This window comes from Trichechus manatus, unplaced genomic scaffold (genome assembly GCF_000243295.1).
Source record: "Trichechus manatus latirostris isolate Lorelei unplaced genomic scaffold, TriManLat1.0 scaffold00100, whole genome shotgun sequence".
NCBI classification, from domain to species: domain Eukaryota; kingdom Metazoa; phylum Chordata; class Mammalia; order Sirenia; family Trichechidae; genus Trichechus; species Trichechus manatus.
Genome location: NW_004444036.1, coordinates 499,344 through 520,545, shown reverse-complemented (window position 1 = coordinate 520,545; position 21,202 = coordinate 499,344). Strand labels below are relative to the sequence as shown.

Below are 21,202 nucleotides of genomic sequence, written 5' to 3'. Positions count from 1 at the left end.
TGGGGAATCTTGTACCAGAAAGCAAGGAAGTCCTCAGAAAATGATGGGACATGTCAAAAGGACACAGAAACCAGCCTGAGTGGGTTCCTATTGGCCAAATCTTACTGAACATCAAACTAAATAATGATAGCAATGGACTATAACCTACTGCATAAAATAGGCCCATGAGTCCATATTGATATAAATGCATCAATACATTGAAAGTTTGATGAGGAATGGAATATTTATGTAGTTTCAAAGTACCTCCCCACAAAGTACTTATTAATTTCAAAGAGGAAAAGAGTAACTTTACAGTCAAGAAGCCTGGCAGACACCACCTTAATCAAGTGACCAAAGGGAACAGCAATGGGGCAAAATGACGGCATGTGCCACCAGACAGGATACAACACACGAAGGAGAATGAAGAGACTACAGAACTAAGTGCAACATGTGAGTCTGAACTGGGTCCTTTTGCTAAAAAAAGGACATCATTGCGAGAAATGACAACTTGAATACAGTCTGGAAATTAGATGCTAATAATGTATAAAGAAGGAGCCCTGGTGGCACAATGGTGACATACTCGGCTGCTAACCAAATGGTTGGCGGTTCGACCCCACCCAGCAGCTCCAAGGGAGAAAGACCTGGCAATCTGCTCCTGTGAAGACTGCAGCCTAGAAAACCCTATGGGGCAGTGCTACTGTCATATGGGGTTACTATGAGTCGGAACTGACTCGACAGCACACAACAACGGATAAATGGTAATTTCCTGACTTAGACGGTTATATAAGAAAATGCCTTGCTTGCAGGAAATACACACTGAAGTATTTTGAGGTGATGCGGCAACTGGTCAGCAATTTACTCTCAAATGATTCAGGAACAAAGTTCTTCATACTGCTAGTTTTTTTGTTAGTTTGTGATTGTTTCAAAATAATAATAAAAAAATAAAAAACAGGGATGGCTGTGCTCACCTTGGAGCAATTAAATAAAAATCTCAAAGGTGGAAGACAAAACAAGACTTAAATAAAAACATAAAACCTACACAGACAAAACAGGCACACCCACCAAACTGAGAGGCACCCAAGGTACGGGTCTGGTGAGCTGCAGGGTATGTGCAGTGTTTTCTTTTTTCTGGAGGACTCACTAATTTTATGTTCTAAAAATGTTATGCTGGTGGAAATGACAAAACCAAAAAACCAAACCCACTGTCACTGAGTCGATTCCGACTCATGGTGACAAAAGAGTGGGAGAAGGCCTCTCTGCCCCACGGTTGACTAGAGGACGCTAGGTTCTTAGGATGGGGCGACATCTAGGATGAAGGCATGACAGAAAAAGACTTTGAAGGAGGAGGAGAAATCAGTGAGAACAAACAGAATATACTATGTGGGCTTCTCACTCAGGAGACTATCCTTAAAGACGGAGACGTTAGAATGCATGATTACCACATCTGCAAACGGTGAAGCTGGGCGAGGAAGCTGGCTTTTAAGTGACAGAAGCAAAATGCAAGATGATCTCCGTACGCCAGGTCAGACAACATGATGCAGCCCGCCTCTCTCGTTTATTATTCCGCAAGCATTTACTGAGCACCACATGCAGGAAGACCTTGCTAGGTCCTGGGGGCTCAGGGATGAGTAAGGCAAGTAGTCTGCTGTCACAGATGGTTCTAGGAATCACAGCCTCTGGCTTTTTATGTTCTTAACCTATGCCAAGCAGCATTTCCAAAACTTCTATGCCTGTAGAACTCTTTTTCTCATACCATCTCTTGGAAGTAGTACTGCAGGAGGGGGACCTGGCAAGCATGAGTTTTAGCTGTGTTGCTCAAAGAGCAAAGGAGTGCATACTGTAGTAAGAAGTGCACAATCTGATGTGCTATTTGGTGACTGGACAACATATACTCATTTCTGGGAACTCATTTAATGACCACGATGACAAAACCAAGGGTATTCAGAGGTTAATAACTCAGATGGTGAGGTGGTAGAGAGATGAAGACACCTGGGGACCAAGTGAAGGAACTGGTGCTGTTTGCCCTGATAAGTTCAAGGGTCTTATCCCACCCCCTGCCCCCCACAAGCTATCATAAGGACTAGAACCAGATTTATCCCGTGTTGCTCCAGAAGACAGACAAAAAGACAGTACAAGGCTATAGATTTTGGTGCAGCATAAGAAATAACGTTAATAACAAGCACAGCGATACAAAAGTGAAACTGGCCTCCCCAGCAGGAAGTGAGCTGCCTGCCGATCTTCAAGGCCCCTTTTAACTCTGAGCTATAGGGAGTGTAGGCAATGCTTGCTTTCTTGATTGATAAACACAAACATTCAGATGATGTTTGCTTTTCCACAGTCTCTTGCTCTCAATGTAAGGAAGAAGTCATAGAGGCACATTCTGATGTTGCAGAAATGTGTTTCCCTCTGGGGAGTCACAATACAGATGACATGCTGAAGGCTCTGAGAAGTCCTATAATAAAGAAGTCTGTTTGACGTAGCAACTCCCAAACGTTTATTGTGCACTCTATAAGGAATTCGGATGCGGGGACCACCCTCGGGGAAACACTGGGCCAACGTCACAGCCTCAGGGTGGGAAGGACTTGCTGTTTTCCCCTCTGCAGAGAGAGGGCCTCACCAGCAGGGCCCGGCTCCGGCACGGCGTTCAGAGCCAACACTCATGTCCACGGGGACACGCTAACGACTACTGTGCAGTTGGAAAGATGGAGCAAGCGCTTTTTGCTTCATTTTGTTTTCTAAATTGTTCCTAGTTAACGATGGCTTCTGTTCAAAAACAGACTCAAATTATCAAAGTTGCGCTTCCCTGTGTCAGGGACTGCCCAGACAGGAAAAGTCCAGAAGTCCTATATTTGTGTGCAATGGCTCCTTTTTGTTCTGTTTTATTATGGAAATTTTCAACAAGACAAAAGTGGGGAGACCTGAACAATGAAGCCCCTTGTACCCACAACCTCACTTGGACAATTATTAGCACGCTGCCAACCTTGTTCCATCCATCCATTCTCCCCAGCCCTGCACACACACGTTCTTTTGAGTGGGGGCTGCAATAGTTTAAGGCAAATGCCAGCTGTCATAGCCTTTCATCCATCAATACTTCAGGAAGCATTTCTAACATATAATGACTTACAAGAATTAATAACCATAATTTCTATATCATGCCTGAAAAAAATTAGCAGTAACAAACTGGAATTATATTCAAGTACAGGTAGTTCCCGACTTACAACGTATTCAAGTTACGTTCCATCGTATTGTTAGTGATGTGTACTACATACAGTGTTGTAGTGACTGGTGACAGGCCAGGCTCTCCCCATCGTTTGGCTCCCAGGCAGGAGGCTGAGGAGTCCTCCCTGGGGAAGCTACTGGCCCACAGGTACTGAGTGTCCCAGTTCAAAACCAGTTGCTGCGGCATCAACTCCAAATTATGGCGACCCCATGTGTATCAGAGTAGAACTGGGCTTCACAGGGTTTTTGATGGCTGGTTTTTCAGGAGTAGATCACCAGGCCTTTCTTCTCAGGCACCTCTGGGTAGACTCAAACCTTCCACCTTTCTACTAGCAGCTGAGCACTTAACTGTTTGCACCAGCCAGGGACTCACCCAGTCCAAAAACCCTATCCATATGCATGGCTGCCAAGCACCCCTTCTGTATATCACCTTTAAATTGGAAGGACAGGTGAAGAAAGCCTAAAAGACAGAGCCCAAAACAAACACAGAAATCCAGAGAAAACCACATAGGAAAAGGAATGATCTCAGGAAAACTCCAACTCATGTCCTCAGAGAACAGGAAGATACTGCTGCCCCCATATAACAAGAATTGCTGTAGTTAGTTGTTGATGAGTTAATTTCACATTATGGTGACCCCATGTGTTCAGAGCAGAACTGCTCCATAGGGTTTTCAAGGCTGTGACCTTTTGGAAGATTGCCGGGCCTGTCTTCCAAAGCACCTCTGGATGGGTTCAAACTGCCACCCTTTTGGCTAGTAGTTGGGTGCTTAACCGGTTGCGCCACTCAGGAACTCTATATAACAAGAACAGAGTGCTACGAAAGAGGGACATCCACAGTGTAAGAAAGAACTCTGACTTTAAAAACACGGTAAACTCAATACAAGGGATTGGACTATGGGTGAGGAAATAGTGTAAGGATGAAAGCACCGTGGTCGCAGAGAGGAAGGGTGCCCTCTGCTGGATGGGCACGTCAGGGCTGCTCCACAGAAAACATTCTGCTTGTGCTGGAGCTCACAGGGCAAGCAGGGTTTTTCTGAGTGGAGAAGGGCCTCAGGCAGCCCGAGAACACTGCTGCTGGGTGCCGAGTCTGAGTGGAGAACAGGCGGGGGCCTGCCTGTGACAGTCCCAGTACACCTGAATTACCTGAATTTTATTCAGTAAGCCACGGGGCACATTTATGGTTTCTGTAGGAACATGCGTTCTCCCTTCTAACTGGGGATAAAAGAGCACGTCTCACCTCCGCCCCAAATGTCCTGGGAAGCCTGCTCTCGGTTTAGATTTTGTGAGGCCCTGCTGGGAATCTGCTGGGGCGGCAGAGCCCCTTGTTGTGCACAGAGAGTCGGAGGCCATCTGGGCCTCGTTCAATGACACTCCTGTGACACAGCATATCAACAAGGCCATCAGGAAATGCACATGTCCACTTGTGGGCGGTGGCGCGCCAGCTCACAGTTTAGGAACCAGGGCAAATCTCATCCTGCTCAGCAGCTCGTCTTCTTGGAGCATGACCAGGGCGACCGGGTACAGCTGATCAAAGTCAAAACTGAACTGCACACCAGCTGGGGGGTCCCGCAGGAAATTCCTCTTGTCCTTTGAAGAAAAGAAAAAACATGGGGTGAAAACCACAGAATGCAATTACGATGTAACAGTGTTATCACTGATTTGACAAAGATTTGACTAAGACTTCAGTCACAAAGTCCACTGAGCTATCATTAACCTGTCCACTTAATAGAGACCTGAGAAAAATGGATCCTTCATGTATCGTCTAAGAATCTCAGCTGGAAAGAGCTTCTCGGGAGGCCAGGAGATAAAATTGTGGGAGTTATTGTTAGCTGCCATCGAGTCAGCCTCTGACTCATGGCGACCCCATGCACAACGGAACGAGTCCTCAGCCATCCCCAGGATCGGATGTGGGGAAATATGCAGGGGAGGGGGGGAGGGTCCAGGAAAAAGCCCCCAAAAGCAGAACAAAGCTCGGCCTGGTTGTGTAACAAAGAAACAGTGTGGGCGGAGTGCTGGAGCCAGGGGAGCGGGCACAGGGAGGAGAGGTGGCAGCGCCAAGGGCCTTAGAAGCCAGAAGAGGGAGCGTAGGGCTTAGTCTAGGAGCGCTGAGCCATCTTTAGAACATTCTATGTAGGGGAGTGACAGGAAGTGATTTACACCATCAATGGATCCCTCTGGCTGCTGAGACAACATTGTAATGGCAAGGGACTGGAATGGGAAAGCGGTCAGGAGGTCACAGGTAGGAGATCTGGGACTAGGACCACAGTGGTGGCAGAAACGGACTGGAGCCGTATTCTGAAAACAGAACTGTCAGGAAATACTAACAGGCTGGAGGTAGGGGGAGAGGCGCGACTGGAGGGAGACTCCTAGGTTTCTGGCTAGAAAAATCAGTGGAAAACTGGAGTTGTATTCTGAGATGGAGGAGAGTAGGAGAGGAACAGGCCTGGGGGCAAAGGCCTGGGGGCAGAGGAGCTGCGGGGGACTTGACTGGTGAGCATCTGAGGTTGGCCCTCAACTGACACCAACTCTCACTACCTCAAGTCTTTGCTCGGGATAAGTGACCCCAGTGTCAAGTGTGGCTATAAGAGGGTAAACAAATACACAGTATTCAGACAGGTGCAGAAATGGATGCTCAGTTCCATGAAGATTTTACTAAACAGAAAGAAAAAAACCCTTAAAATGCTCTTGGAGGGGGTGGCAATGGGAGGGAGCTGAAGTCCGTTTTACATCTGTTTTATATACTGAGGTTCCATTTATGATTTTGCCTGGTTTAAAAAAAAAAAAAAAGAGTGGGTTAAAACCAAAAGCTTGGAAACCACTTGTCTTAGTCATCTAGTGCTGCTCTAACAGAAATACCACAAGTGGATGGCTTTAACAAGAAATTTATTTTCTCACAGTCTAGTAGGCTATAAGTCCAAATTCAGGGCGTCAGCTCCAGGAGAGGGCTTTCTCTCTCTGTGGGATCTGGAGGAAGGTCCTTGTCATCAGTCTTCCCCTGGACTAGGAGCTTCTCTGTGCAGGAACCCCAGGTCCAAAGGATGCACTCTGCTCCTGGTGCTGCTCTCTTGGTGGTATGAGGTCCCCAACTCTCAGCTTGTTTCCCTTTATCTCTTGTAAGATAAAAAGTGGTGCAGGCCACACTCCAGGGAAACTCCCTTTACATTGGCTCAGGGATGTGACCTTAGTAAGGGTGTTACAATCCCACCCTAATCCTCTTTAACATAAAATTACAATCACAAAATGGAGGGCAACCACATAATACTGGGCACCATGGCCCAGCCAAATTGCTACATACATTTTTGGGGACATAATTCAATGCATGACACCACTGATATACTAAAAAGATAGTATAGTCAAAAGTAAAAATGATAGCTCAGTGGAATATTCATCCAGTCATCTATAACCTGTGTGCTGAGGATGATGAGATAAAAGTCAGCCTTTGCCCTCTAAGAGTTCACAGTCAAGTGGAGAACACAGATAAGAAGTAAGAGTCAAACAACATTTGAGAGTCTTGGCTCCCTCACCCGTGAAGTGGGGATAAAAGCCCCGCACCCTCCTTGCAGACCTGTGTGAGGCTCAAACAAGGTAATCTATGAGAAAGTGCTTTTGGAAATTGTTAAGTGCTACACAATTATTAATTAGTATTGCTACATTTCCTCTGAAGTCAGTCCTGAGGTAAGTTTTTGTGGGTCAGCATGTGGAATTGTATTTCAATCAACTTCAGTTTCAAACAAACACATATATATAGCAGTTAAAGAGAAAAATTAGAGTATAGTCGTTTCATACAGAAGCAGAATGCTGTAAGATGTTAAAGATAAAAGCTTATCTTAATAACACAGAAGAATCATTTTAGGGCTGAAAGAATTATTTCGTCTGGTAGGCTATAATTTCACATCAAGAAAAAAGAACTTTAGGATAAGCAAATTAAAAGTTAGTGAAAGTTATGTGTACGTTCCTAACATCTCAAAATATTAAAAAAACTGCGCAGAAGACAAAAATCCTGCTAAGGATAAAGTCATGCCAACATAGATGCAGCATGATAGGAAGAAAGTATGTTCTATACCAGTATCACAATGAGAAACTTACAGCTGACAAGGCCAAGATTTGTTGTTGAATTGTTTCTTCATCATTACTGTCAACCCATGGAGGCACTGCTGCTTCTAGAAGGTTTTTAATGGCAAGAGGCAAAGAGAAAAACAGGTGATGATGGTTACACTACAATCTGCTCCAAATATGAAGGTTTACCACAATACCTAGACTTAATTTCTGAGTCTTATGCATTTGATAAAAAATTACTCTGCTTGAATTATACAGTGGAGAACCAGCCAACACCTTGACCAGGTGATTTGAATTAACATCACCAATGAGGGACCGGCGAGCATCCTGGGCCTCCAGATGTGACCCTGACAGGGACACAACATCACCAGGGAGTCTTCTGGCCAACAATGGATAGCCTGAGCTAATCATAAGGAAATAGGAGACGAAGCTCAAATGAGGAAATGTTCTGTTAAAAAAAGGGAGGGTGGCAGCATTCTTCAAAAACATGAATGTCATAAAAGACAAAGAAAGGCTGTGGAAATGTTCCAGATTAAATGAGGCCAAGAGACATGACAAAAAATGTAATAGCTGACCCTAGACTTTTTTTTCACATTATTTATTATAACATTTTGATCTCCATTTAGGGCTGATTCACCCTACCTAGCCTCTCCTAGTACTAAATGCCCTCAGGTTACGAGGCCTCCCAAGGCTGAGGGAGGTAAGGATTAGAACTCGCGGGGAGATGGTGGCTCCTAATCTGCCCCCTACCCTCATTCCACTGAAATTACTCTTTTTCATGTGACCAGTAGCCTCCTGCTTATCCAAACCCACAAACACTTCTCAGTTCTTTTCTCTCTGAGAAAATTTCCTTATCTAGAAAACGGAGCTAAAAGTAATTACTTCATAGAGTTTCTGTGACGATTAAGTGAACTCACGCACATGACGCACTTGGCACAGTGCCTTACTCCCGGGAGCTGCCATCACTGGCTCTCTCTGGATCTGGCCCACTCTCCTCGGAAGTCGCCCTCTCCAGGCTTCCAGGGCTCTCCCCCTCAGGTGTCCTCTCACTTGGGCAAATGGGCACAGGTTTTGAAGCCAAATTGAGTTTCCTCACTCATCAGCTGAGTGACCTTCTGCAAACACTAACCTTGCTGATTGCATCGTCTCCCTTTTATTAAATGAGCTATTGTAGGAAAAGTGTCCGCCTCTCAGCAGGCACTGTGTAACTGCCAACTCCCTCCCGTCCTCTCCTCTACACGCTGTGGATCTCTCACATCTCTCTTCATGCTTGACACCTTCCCATAGAGGATCTCCCCTGCTGTTGTGGATTTTACGTGACTTGGCTAACAACCAGCATCACTAGACAGAATTCTCCACGCCTCAGACGGGAATAAACTGTGCTGGACCTTGTTCATTTCATTTCCATCAGTGCTGACCAACAGAACTTTCTGTGATGATGGCTATTGAGCACTTGAAGTGTGGCTAGTGTGACTGAGGAAGAGAATTTTTCATTTTACTGATTTAAACTTAAGTAGCCACATGTGGCTAGTGGTTGTTGTACTGGACAGTGCAGATCTAGCTGTTCCACAGTATCTCAGACACCCGGAGGTTCCCCTGCTATACCACCTGCTTTCTCTTGTCTGCTTTTGTGCATGTTCCTCTCACCCAGATGTCTAATGGACACCTCAAAACTGAAATTGCCTCCAAACCTTTTACATCACTCTCCGATAGTTCCTATCTTGGAGACACCAGCTCCTACACCAAGTCCCCAAGCTAGGATCAATTTTACTGCTTCCAGTTACTCACTAAGTCATGTTAACTCATATAGTTTATTTGTCCCAAAGAGCTGCTTCACACTGTTGAGTGTACTTAGGTACAACAATGCCTTATGATAACTTACCACAATAACTGTAGCTCGTGGCACAGCTCAAACTGATTGCATTATTTTACATGACCTTTGCCAAATTCAAAGATATGAGGCTGGGTTTTGTGTTTGAGCACCACCAAACGGTAAAATTAGGCACTTTGAGGCCTTGTAACTGCAAGCATTTAAACAGGCACACTTGTGTCAGTAAGTAAATGTAGCGAATAAGTTTCCCAAACACCCGATGATTTGTCATGGGCCTGTCACTGCCTGGTCACTCCCCTGAAAGGCTCTCCTAAAGAGAATGGGGAGGGAGCCAACATTTGCTAAGCACTAGTATTTAAGTAGAAACACTGGTGATGCAGTGGTTAAGAGCTACAGCTGCTAACCAAAAGGTCAACAGTTCAAATCCACCAGGCTCTCCTTGGAAACTGTATGGGGCAGTTCTATTCTGTCCTATAGGGTCACTGGGAGTCGGAATCGACTTGATGGCAATGGGTTTAGTTTTTTCGTTTTTTTTTTTTTTTAGTATGTAAGTATCCTCTACTGAGTGGAACACGTTCCACATGGCATGAGAATGAAAGCTTACCGGTGCTCTTTCAGAGCCAGCTCCCCAGAGGGGCCAGCACTGGCTGACCCCAGTTGCAGGAACAATTTAACTCCCTTCCTTTAAACCAAAAACGTTTGTGGGTTTGTCTCCCTGACCAGTCTCTGTGCTGCCCAAGAGATGGGGGCCGTTTCTCACACATTTTTGTACTCTCAGAGCCTCAGTGTGGTGCCTGACATGTAGAAAGTACACAATAAAATTTGGCAGATTAGATAAGTCACGTAACACAAACCTATACCATACCTGACTTTTTTGTATGTTGCTCCTGGACAAATTTTTTCTGTTCCTTTTGGAAATCTCCTATAATTGTCTGTTAAAAAAATAAACACATCAAGAATCAAATCACTTGGAAAAATTTACTGTTAGATAAGAAATTCAAAATTTTAGAAGCCTATTTGAGGCATTTTACTCATTTTCATTAAATAAGAAGGCTAAAAAAGTGATACTTCTCTGTTTCTCCAAAAAAAGGGAATCTCTGACATTTTTGAATTTTACGCGTATGAAGGATTATCTTTTCAAATGCAAAAATAAATGACTTAAGATTTAATTTTTGCATTATTCCATAAAATAATAAAACCCAAAAAAAACAAACCCGTTGCAGTCAAGTTGATTCCAACTCATAGCAACCTTATAGGACAGAATACAACTGCCCCATAGGGTTTCCAAGGAGCAGCTGGTGGATTCGAACTGCCAACCTTTTGCTTAGCAGAATAATAAAGGACAGGTCAAATCTCATGCTTACAAATAGTATACATAACAAAATATCTAAATAACAATATATTTAAAGTTCAATTGATGGCCTAAGTCCAAGTAATTAGGAATACAAATGAAAGTTAGACCCACTCACCACCACTGCAACAAAGGAACTCACTCCTTAGAGTCTTAACAGGGTTCTTCTTAATGGGCTAGGACTTGAAAAACTTAACCTTGATGCAAAGGCATAAGTATATTTCGAAATAGTTGTATTTTAAAATTAAACTCACAATATGAAAAGTTGAATGTAACTCAATATATTTTAGAACATATTCAGAGAAAACCAAAGTTATTTAAATCAGGTAATTTAGATCACTGCCACTTGTTATACAAAGAGCCAAAAAACCCAAGAATCTCAACAATTCATATTTTTATCAGAATAATATTCTTTGTACTTGGGCTAATAATAAAGCTCGTAAGGAGAAGGGATATTATATTAGCAGCTAATGAACTGCATAAATGTCGACTTCCACAAGGTACTGAAACATACCTTATCAATGAGGTCATCTATTTTTCCTTCTTCTACTGATTTCTTTATTGTTTGTGCTGTTTTGGCCGCTGATTCAGTTATCTTTTTTGTAGCCTCAGTTGCAAAGTTAAATAGATAGTCTGCAAAGGAAAAAAAAAAAGAGTATGTTTCTGTTCAAGTATAATAGTTACTGCATTTGAGATTTTTCCCCTCTAGAGATCTTGTAAGAATCTAAAACTGTAGGGTAAGTTCCTTGCGAATCAGACACAAGGAATGAGGCCCACTGGCAGTATCCCACTTTCTTGGTAGCTTGGCTGTCCACTGAATTCATCTCTCTCAAAGACAGAGAGCCGACTCTCCCCAGCAGCTGTTTCAAACTTTTCTTGCCCCTCTCAAGTCTGCAGTTCTAATAGATCTCAGTAAATAATCTCCCCTCCTGCTGCACAAATCAGACCAAGGCTCCTTTACACTTTCCTTCCTTTCTAGCCCCCATGTATCCCATCTTTATTTTCTCCTCGTTCCTTCTTATTCAAAGAAAAAAAAGTACCTCATTTCCCAGATTGGAGCCCTGGTGGTACAGTGGTTAAGAGCTCAGCTGCTAATCAAAAGGTCAGCAGTTCAAATTCACCAGCCACTTCTTGGAAACCCTATGTCCTATAGGGTTGCTATGAGTCGGAATCGATGGCAACGGGTTTGGTTTTTTTGGTTCTCTCCTGCTAGTACCGGCAATGGTTTTTTTTGTTTTTTTTTTTTTACCCCCAGATTAACTCATCCCATGATAAATCTGGGGAAATTTTTAATAAACAGAAATCTTGGCAAGCCTTAATATAAACAGTTATATAGAAATCCTTCGTTAGTTGTCGAGTCGGCCTGATTCTTGGCGACCCCATGTGCAACGGGATTGGAAATTGTGATCCATAGCGGTTTTTCAATGACTGATTTTTTTGGAAGTAGACTGCCAGGCCTTTCTTCCTAGTCTGTCTTGGTCTGGAAGCTCCCCTGAAACCCATCCGGCATCATAGCAACTTGCAAGCCTCCAATGACAGACAGGTGGTAGCTGCAGTGGAGGTTCACTGGCCAGGAAACAAACCTAGGTCTCCCGGGTTGGAAGGCAAGAATTCTACCACTGCACCACCACTGTCCCAGTAAATCCTTCTTAGCTAATAATGAATGACAAGCAAATACGTGGGACAAGATTAAAACTGGAACACACAGCTTCTTAGCTCAAGTAGATACACGAGACTAAATGGGCAGTTCCTGTCCGGAAGCGAGATGAGAAGGCAGAGAGGGTCAGGAGCTGGTTGAATGGACATGGGAAATCCGGGGTGGAAAGGAGGAGTGTGCTGTCACAGTATAGGGAGAGCAATTAGGGTCACAGAACAATGTATGTAGAAATTTTTGTATGAGAGACTAACTTAAATTGTAAACTTTCACTTAAAACACAACAATTAAAAAAAAAAAAAAAACTGGAACACACAAACTTTCATTTTTATATAACAGAACCAAAACTCGAAATGAACTTCCCTGAAGACCTGAAGTGACATATGTACCAGGGCTCTACTGCACTTTGTTATGAAGGCCAATTGGTGGACACATGGCATTTCAAAGTCCACACACTTTACAGAATCTGGCCTGCAGGAAGAGACCTAGGGCGGGTCTGAAGCTGGACCAGCCGGGGAATGCTCCTGTACTTCTCACCTGCGATTCTCCTCACCTCACAGTAAATATTCAGTACATTAGGGATGTTTTGCAGCTGTGACTTGCACCTGTTGAGGGGCAGGCGTGTAGACTCACAATGGTCAGGCAGGGAGAAAACCTCAAGAGGAACGGCAAGGGGAGCTTTGCCCACCTGATTAAATCCTTACTGTATTGGTGGTATCACTTCCAGGGAAATCAGGTAACTTGTACAGAAATTTGGTAACGTGTAGCAGTATTTCCAAATCTGAATGACTGTCTCGCCAACTTTTTATATCCTTTACCATTAAACAAAGTCTACCTTCTCCACTAATGTCTGCTGGCTTCTGTCAATCACATCAACATCCCACTGTGCCTACACCACAGGACACTACTTATCTATACTCTGGTCCTGCTCTTGTCACCCCTCACCCCCATTCTACATTCATGACCACACAGAAATTCTTTTAGTACCTCTGAGGGGGCCTCAAATATGTTATTCCCTTGGTTTCTCTGCCCTTGCTGCCTGGCTAACTCTTACACACCTTTTGGGCCTCCACTTACACATCACTTCCTTGGGGAAATGGTCCCTGACTCTTTGGCTGGAGTAGGGTGCCCCTGCGAGCTGTTCGTTCAGCACCTCATCTTGCCCGAACATCAATACTCACAACACTCTACTGATACTTGGTTAATGCTTGTCTTCTCAGCTAGACTGCAGGCCCACTGGAAGCCCCATCAAGGCAGGGACAGGGACTGTCCGGTTCACACTGTCTCCCAGTGGGTGAGCAGTAAGTACTTGCTGAGTGGATGAATGGGAGTGACATAATTATGTGTCGAGCTTTAGGTAGATCACTTATATCTCTGGTTATGACTAGTCTGTTTACCCAGAGTGATGTGATAAAATTGGTAAACAACCACAGTACTTCTTCATAAAAATATTCTTTGCAGGTAGACAAAGAAATCTAAAGTTCTAATAGTATAGGGTTCTCTTTACTAAGATTTTTCTCAGGGATACATTTTGAATTAGATTAGTCTTTTTTATTCTGAGGAAGGACTGTTATTTAAAACTCGTATTTTATCATAATAATCCCAAGTACCAGCTAGATTGTAAATACTCCATGGGTGGAGTGCACTGAACACATGGAACATTAGAGAAAGCACAGTTCTAGCCCTCAAGGAATGTCCATTCCTGAGCAAGAAAATAAAAGTGTCAAAGACAACAGGAGGAGGAAGACTACTCATTAAACAAAGGAGGAGGCACTCAGAGAAGGGAGGGAGAACTGTCTCCCAAGAGCAGCTGGCCAGCGGCCTAGATTCCCGGGTCCAGTGGGAGAGAACAACAAGAGATTTCCAGGTAAGAGGCTGATAAAGACGAGAAGTGCCTTATTAATTTCTCAAAGAGGTATCTAACACCAAGTTACAGATACTTTTGCTAAGTGGTTAGGAAAAATTGAGACTAAGACATCTGATAACAGTTAACCAGAAGTAAGAGTACAATGTCCACTTCAGGAACTCAGGAACAAAGACAGGTCTGAAATGAAGTAGCAACCAAAGGAGAAGTCAAATTAAAATTTTTGAGAAGGAATATGACTTAGCTAACATTTAAAGTAGTTATTTTACCTTCATTTTCATTATGTCAATTTATTGTCACAAGCTTCCTGGGAAGAAGGGTAGGTATACCATATTTTCACTCAAATAACACACATATTATACATTTTTTCCAACTGTGCAACTCCCTGGAACATTATTTTCTTAAGCATGCTATGCATGTTATATGTGTGGGTGTGTTATTTACGTGGTCACATTATTTGCGAGAAAAAAAAATATGGTAATCTGCCCAGTTTACAGATAAGGAAGCTGAGGCTCAGAGAGGATAAATCATTTGTCCTATATGATGATGATAGGGGCAAACCCTGTTGACTGCCTACCCAATAGCCCATCTCCTTCCTCCTTGCCAAGACCACCTCAGTTTTGTCTGGGTGCCAATGTGCCTAGCCCCAGAGAATGAATCATGATAAGCCCACACCAACCAAGGTAATAGTACCCCCGTGGCCAGGATCCTCTGCCAGGTGCTTGCATTCCTCAAGCCCTCTGAAGCTCAGAAAAGCCATGCGGCACAGCTCTGGCTAAAGACGTAAGGGGGAGCCTGCAAGGTGGCATCTGGGACTTATTTTCTTTTCTAATACAAAGGGAGCTGTAGGAAGACAGAGCCCCCTTCCTGTCTTTCTACTTCAGTTACTGTCTTGTGAGCCTGAGGGACCAGCTGAGGAGGGAAGCGTGGGGAGGTGGTTCCTTGATGACATCTTTGAGCTGAGGAACCAACCCCGGAACCTCCCATCCTCAGATTTCTTGTAAACTTCACAAAAAGAGTTAACACAGCAGGCCTGAACTTGCTCTCCTTGGAAAGGCCCACTTGCAAGGCTGGCCCTAGGCTGGTCCTTGGCTGGCATCTGGGAACTTAGATTTTGGGAGGGTTCCCATCTTTGAGAGATAAGAGTGGCTCACTGTGTCCAAACTGTTTGTGCAAACAACATGGTTTATGTGGAACACCTGCTTCCCTTCTGAGAGTCTGAAATATCGTATAGACTATGCAGGGGGTACCTATTTGACCAGCACCTCCCAAACACCCTGGGCACTGAGTCTCTAATGAGCTTCCCTGGTAGATAACATTTCACACAGGTTGTCACAACTCATTGCCGGGAAAATCAGGTGTGTCCTATATGACTCCACAGGAGAGGACCCTGGAAGCTCGTACCTGGTTTCCCCCAGACTTCGCCCCACGCACCTTCCCCTTTGCTGATTGTATTTTGTCTCCTTTCACTGTAATAAATCACAGCCATGAGTACGACTATATGCTGAGTCCTAAGTGTCCTCCTAGTGAATCATAGAAAGCGGGGGTGGTCTTGGGGACCCCCAACATATAAACAATACGTGCTCTCTCGTTAAGCCTATGTTCATTGGATTTTCTGTAATTTGTAGCCAAATTTTCTATAATTTGCAAATGATGTAACAATAAAGACAGCACCATAAGTACTGGGAACCCAAACACAGGATAAATCCGCAGCTCATGCCCCACCCCATACTGCCTCATGTCAGATGAACAATTGCACAACTGAATGGAATTACAAGGGTAAAAGAAGGTGAGAAGGCTCTCAAAGGCCAGAAAAAGTATACATTTGTCAGAGTAAACAGAGACAAAGCTAGAGCTTAACGCTTACTGCTACAACAGAAAAACAATAAGCATATAGTGGTAAAGCCTTAGAAAATTAATACTCTTATAAAGAGGCTGCCTAATTTTTCAAAGATACTATATTTCATACAACTTTAGAATTCAGTGTTGCAAGGGACCCGGGAGATTACCTAATTCATCCTCCTATCCAGACAGCCCCACTTCCAGGGATGAGGAGAGGACTTTGAAGGATAGCCAGTTATTACTATTAGCCATCTCTAATTAGAAAGTTTTTTTCACCACCCTTGTCACTGCTACCTCTTTGCCTTTGATCTGTCCTTGTAACTAACATAAAACAACTTCCTATTAAAAAAAAAAAAAAAAAAAAAACCTTTCAGAATTCTGAGCAATGTCCTTAAGTCTCTCAAGTTATAATCCCCAGTTCTTTGAAGTATTGCTCATGAGCCATGGGATCTAAGCTCTGGACCACTCGCATTGCCCTCCTCATGGGAAGCCTGGGTTTGTCATCAGAGCTGTGGTAATCGGGACCCAACTGGATACTTTACTTCTACTTCAAAGCACATACACACTTTCCCAGGTACAAACGCACATTTGGAGCCCTCTTAGTTTGCAGGTAGGCACCTGTAACTTGAAATGCACTTTCTCCACAGAAAAAAAAAGGAGGTTGGCCTAATTAACACAGTTCCACTGCAATACTCCCAGCACTCTTCCAAGGAGAAGAAAGAAGAGGCAGCCCTTCCTCTATTCCTGGACATGGACTGGTTTGGGGAACATTTTTGAAATAGCCAACACTCACCTTTGGCCACCCTCCCACTGATTTAAACTGTGTGGATGACTCAGATATTTAACACTCCCAGAAGTACAGGTAGTTTTTAAAGAAAGAGTACAGATACAACTCTAATTTGGCCAACTTTAATAAAAACAAAAACCAACCATTTCGTGCTGAGTAAGAGAAGTTACTTCGGGGTGGAGGCCCTTCAGGTAGGGAGGAGCTCTTAAATGACTCCCCTATAAACTGTTCCTCCTTCTGAAGCAGGTGATCATAGGAGGGAGGGCTGAGGATCAGAAGGGTTGGTTTTTGGGTGAGGGAGTGGAATGCAGTCCTGGGTGTATAACGCTTGTAACTGATTAGTGGCCCAAATTTATAAACAGGTGACCACAGACCAGGAAGTGTGTAGGGTCCAATCTTGAAGGTAGGTACGCAGCAAATGTTTGCAGAACAAATGGGGCTCCCAGGAAATTCCACATAGATTTTAAAAGACTAAGAAAACTAATCTACTCAGTGGGAGTCAGGCTCAGAGATGTTTAATTTCAGTTTTCAAAACATAGGTTGGTCTTTTTGAAGATAATATACCTTAGGATCATTAGGTAGAATAAAAAAAATCTGATCATCTCTCTCATCTCTCTGAAAGTTTGTGTGCAAACTAGAACCTTTAGGTCTTTCTAAAATCACATACATTTCAGAAACAAAAGGGCTCTTGTGTATTCTGATACTTTAAGTCCACAGTGTGTGTGTATGGGGGGTGGGGTGGGAGGGGCTTCTATCTAACCTTAGCCTCCCCAAATATCAGAATAGAGTCTGGTGAGGAAAAGATAGAGATGGCAGCACTCTAAAAGACACAACACAAGTGCATTAGCTCCAAAGCAGAGATCCATATCAAAAGCACATTTATTAAAAAATATTCAGAGGCCTTTCCTAAGTACTACATACATGAGGTTTCAAGCTGACAATAAAGCTCTCACTAAGTTTTAAGACAGGAGTCCTCGTGGTACAGTGGTTAAGTGCTTGGCTGCTCGAACTCACCAGCTGCTCCACAGGGGAAAGTTGTGGCAGCCTGCTTCCATAAAGATTACAGCCTTGGAAACCCTATGGGGCTGTTCTGCTCTGTCCTATAGGGTAGCTATGAGTCATAATCGACTCGATGGCCACGGGTTAAGTTTTTTAAGACCACCACCCGTCTATCAGTCTGTTGTACTGTGGTGGCTTGTATGTTGCTATGATGCTGGACGCTATGCCACTGGTATTTTAAATGCCAGCAGGGTCACGCACGGTGAACAGGTTTCAGCGAAGCTTCCAGACTAAGACAGACTAGGAAAAAAGGCCTGGTGATCGATCTACTTCCACAAATTAGCCAATGAAAACCTTATGGCTCCCAAAAGAATACTATCCGATATAATGCTGGAGGATGAGCCCCCTAGGTTGAAAGGCACTCAGAATACACAGTGGCTGCAACAATGGACTCCAGCATACCAACCACCATGAAGATGATGCAGGACAGGTGTCATGGATTGAATTGTGTCCCCCAAAAATGTCTGTCAACTTGGCTGGGTCATGATTCCCAGTATTGTATGATCGTCTACCATTTTGTCATCTGATGTGATTTCCCTATGTGTTATAAATCCTATCACTATGACGTAATGAGATGGATTAATGGCAGTTATATTGATGAGATCTACAAGATTAGATAGTGTCTTAAGTCAATCTCTTTTGAGATATAAGAGAAGCAAGCAGAGAGACAAGGAGACCTCACAGAACCAAGAAAGCAGTGCCAGAAGCACAGCGTGTCCTTTGGACCTAAGATTCCTGCATGGAGAAACTCCTAGACCAAGGGAAGACTGATGCATCGCAAGGACCTTCTTCCAGAGCTGAAAGAGAGAGAAAGCCTTCCCCTGGAGCTGACACCCTGAATTTGGACTTGTAGCCTACTAGACTGTGAGAAAATAAATTTTTCTTTGTTAAAGCCATCCACTTGTGGTATTTCTGTTATAGCAGCACCAGATAACCAAGACAACGGGACAGTGTTTCGTTCTGTTATACATGGGGTCGCTATGAGTGGGAGCCAACTTGAGGGCAACTAACAAGTTTTAAGAAGCTCCTGCTGATAAGTGAAAAGGACTGGTTTCCATGAAAGGGAATAAACAGCCATACCCTGCATTTCCTAGCTTGGTCCCACTTTTATTTATCTCAACCAGCTAACCTAGCCTCTCTGCTCCAGTCAAATTCATCTCCTTACCATCTCCTAAGGAGTTCCTGTGTGGCGCAGATGATTAAGTGCTCAACTACTAGATGAAAGGTTGATGACCACTAGTCGAAAGGTTGACAGTTCAAACTTACCCAGAGGCATCCTGGAAGACAGGCCTGGCAATCTGCTTCCAAAAGGTCACAGCCTTGAAAACCCTATGGAGCAGTTCTACTCTGCACACATAGGGTCGCCAGGAGTTGGAATCGACTGGACAGCAACTAACACCACCACCACCATCTCCTGAATATTCCAAATTCTTTCCTTTCCAATTCTCTGCACTGGAAACAGGCATTCCCTCTGTAGTGATTTCACTGCACAGCAGTAAGTTTTTATTTCTCCGTGCAGTATTTGGGGCTCTTGGGCTGAGATTATATACCGTCATTACATGAGATTACATCTGGCTTCCTGGTCCCTCTACTCCACAGGAAGTTTCTGAATGTCAGGAGGGCCTTTCTATTTCAACTGTGTGTTTCTATACTCTCAGGCTCACCCTTCCCACCCCTCTTGCCTTTTAGTAGATTCTTAAAAACCCCTGCTGAATTTAATATCTGTCTTTGCACAGGAGTGCTTGTAGTGCTGTCTCGGTTAGGGCCCATCTCCTCAAAGACACTTTGACTACTTATGCCTGGGAAGATCTCTCCAGAAACAGAATTACTACCAAAAACCAAACCCGTTGCCGTCAAGTCGATACTGACTCAGACAGCAGGTGTTTATTCTTCATGCCTACTATCTTCCTCCCCTCCCTAACTCAGAAGGAGCATGGGCTTTGAAATTAGACAGACCTAAATTCAAATTCCACTTCTATCACTTACTCTCAGTATAACTTTGGGCCACTAACTCTGGGCCTGTTCCCCCAACTCAATGGGGTGTTTAACAGATGAAACGAGAAACTGTTCATAAAACTCCTAGTACTGCAACCTACACATTGTTGTTGTTAGTTGCCAGTCCAGTTGATTCTGACTCATGGTGACCCCACGTGTGCAGAGTAGAACTGCTCCATAGGGTTTTCAAGGCTGTGACCATTCAGAAGCAGAGCACCAGACCTGTCTTTGCAGGTGCCTCTGGGTGGGTTCAAACTGCCAACCTTTAGGCTAGTAGTCAAGCACTTAACCGGCTGCACCAGCTCCTCTCCCACGGCAACAGGTTTTTTTTTTTTCCCACCTCAAAGTAGCCCTGGTGGCGCAGTGGTTAAACGCTGAGTTGTAATCTTCCGTAAAGAAACCCTATGGGGCACTTCTATCCTGTCCCATAGAGTCGCTATCGACTGAACGGCAGCGGGTTTGGTCTTTTTATTTTTTTGGTTCCCACCTTAAGGGAAAAGGTCTCATTGCTCCTAAAAAAGAGATTAGCATGACGGTGACATTCAGTAACTCTGTCAATATACTTCGGACAGCACATTCTTCCCTAAAAGCAAAGACCCTTTGCAACCAACTCTGGCCCGTCAACATTCCCCGTCCTGGGAGCGGAGGGCGGGGGTAGAGGGAGAAGCTGGCGAATTAAACAAAAAAGATTCCCTGTTCAACCTGCAGACGTCGGGCCATACCACTTCACTGCAGTCCTGCTCCCAATGTTTACAAACTTTGCAAAGACTGACATATCACCAGGAACTTCAAGAACAAGGCTTGACTGCTACATAAAGCCTCAGCCTTCAAGTCCTCAACGATCCCACCCGTACCGGCGAGGACCGACCGACACACACCCTCTCCTTTCCCCTACTCCCCAACCGCTAGCTGGTCCGGCCAGTCCCCCAGGGGCGTCGGGCGGGCACTCCCCCGCACTCTCCGATCCCGGGACTCCGGGGGAGACTCACTGCCTAGGCCTTTGGCCTGGTCGAGAAGGAGCTCCTGGTCCCCCGTTTGCTGCGGCTCATCCTCAGAGGACTCCGCCACCACCTCGGAGCGCTGCTTGGGTGGAGCGTTTCCCTCGGGCTGCCTGTCTCCCTCGGACGGCGCGCCGTCCGCCGCCGGCTGCTCCAGGCCAAACCAACTGCTTAGACCCCGGAACATCACGCCCGCAGGGCCGCCGCCGCAGTCCCGGTCCCCGGAGAGCCCCGCGGGTGCTGCCAGCTCCGGACTCTTTCCAACCGGTCGTCCAAGGAGATGGCCGGAAGTCGGAGCGACCTGAGAGCGGACCCTCTATCCGTCTCCCTGCCTCTATGGCAACTCCTCCGTTGGCCGCGTGTGTCACTTCCGGCTGGAAGGCCTCAGCTGCCCTTGCCGTCGATTTCGATAACTTTATTGTCCCCATAGAAAGTGACAAAGGCTTTCCCCGGGTGGTCTTGTCCCACCTCCTTCCCCAGTTTTGGAGGTGCCTGAGCCCTGTTCTAGGCGTATGGACGGCGGCTTCTCTGCCACAGCCCTACTTAGTCTCTCATTTTATGATTACC

General features: G+C 44.7%; 1 protein-coding gene across 1 annotated transcript in view; it reads right to left on the bottom strand.

Annotated features, from left to right (window-relative positions):
• SYAP1 (synapse associated protein 1) overlaps nt 1-20,936 on the bottom strand; it is a 28,537-nt gene extending 7,601 nt beyond the window's left edge. The window contains exons 1-5 of the mRNA XM_004382815.2: nt 20,627-20,936; nt 10,951-11,069; nt 9,951-10,017; nt 7,285-7,358; nt 4,646-4,785 (exon numbers count right to left, since the gene is read on the bottom strand). Coding sequence (XP_004382872.1) covers nt 4,646-4,785; nt 7,285-7,358; nt 9,951-10,017; nt 10,951-11,069; nt 20,627-20,822 — 596 coding nt within the window. The 5' untranslated portion in view covers nt 20,823-20,936. The remainder of the gene's footprint in view (nt 1-4,645; nt 4,786-7,284; nt 7,359-9,950; nt 10,018-10,950; nt 11,070-20,626) is intronic.
• Between the last annotated feature and the right edge of the window lie 266 nt (nt 20,937-21,202).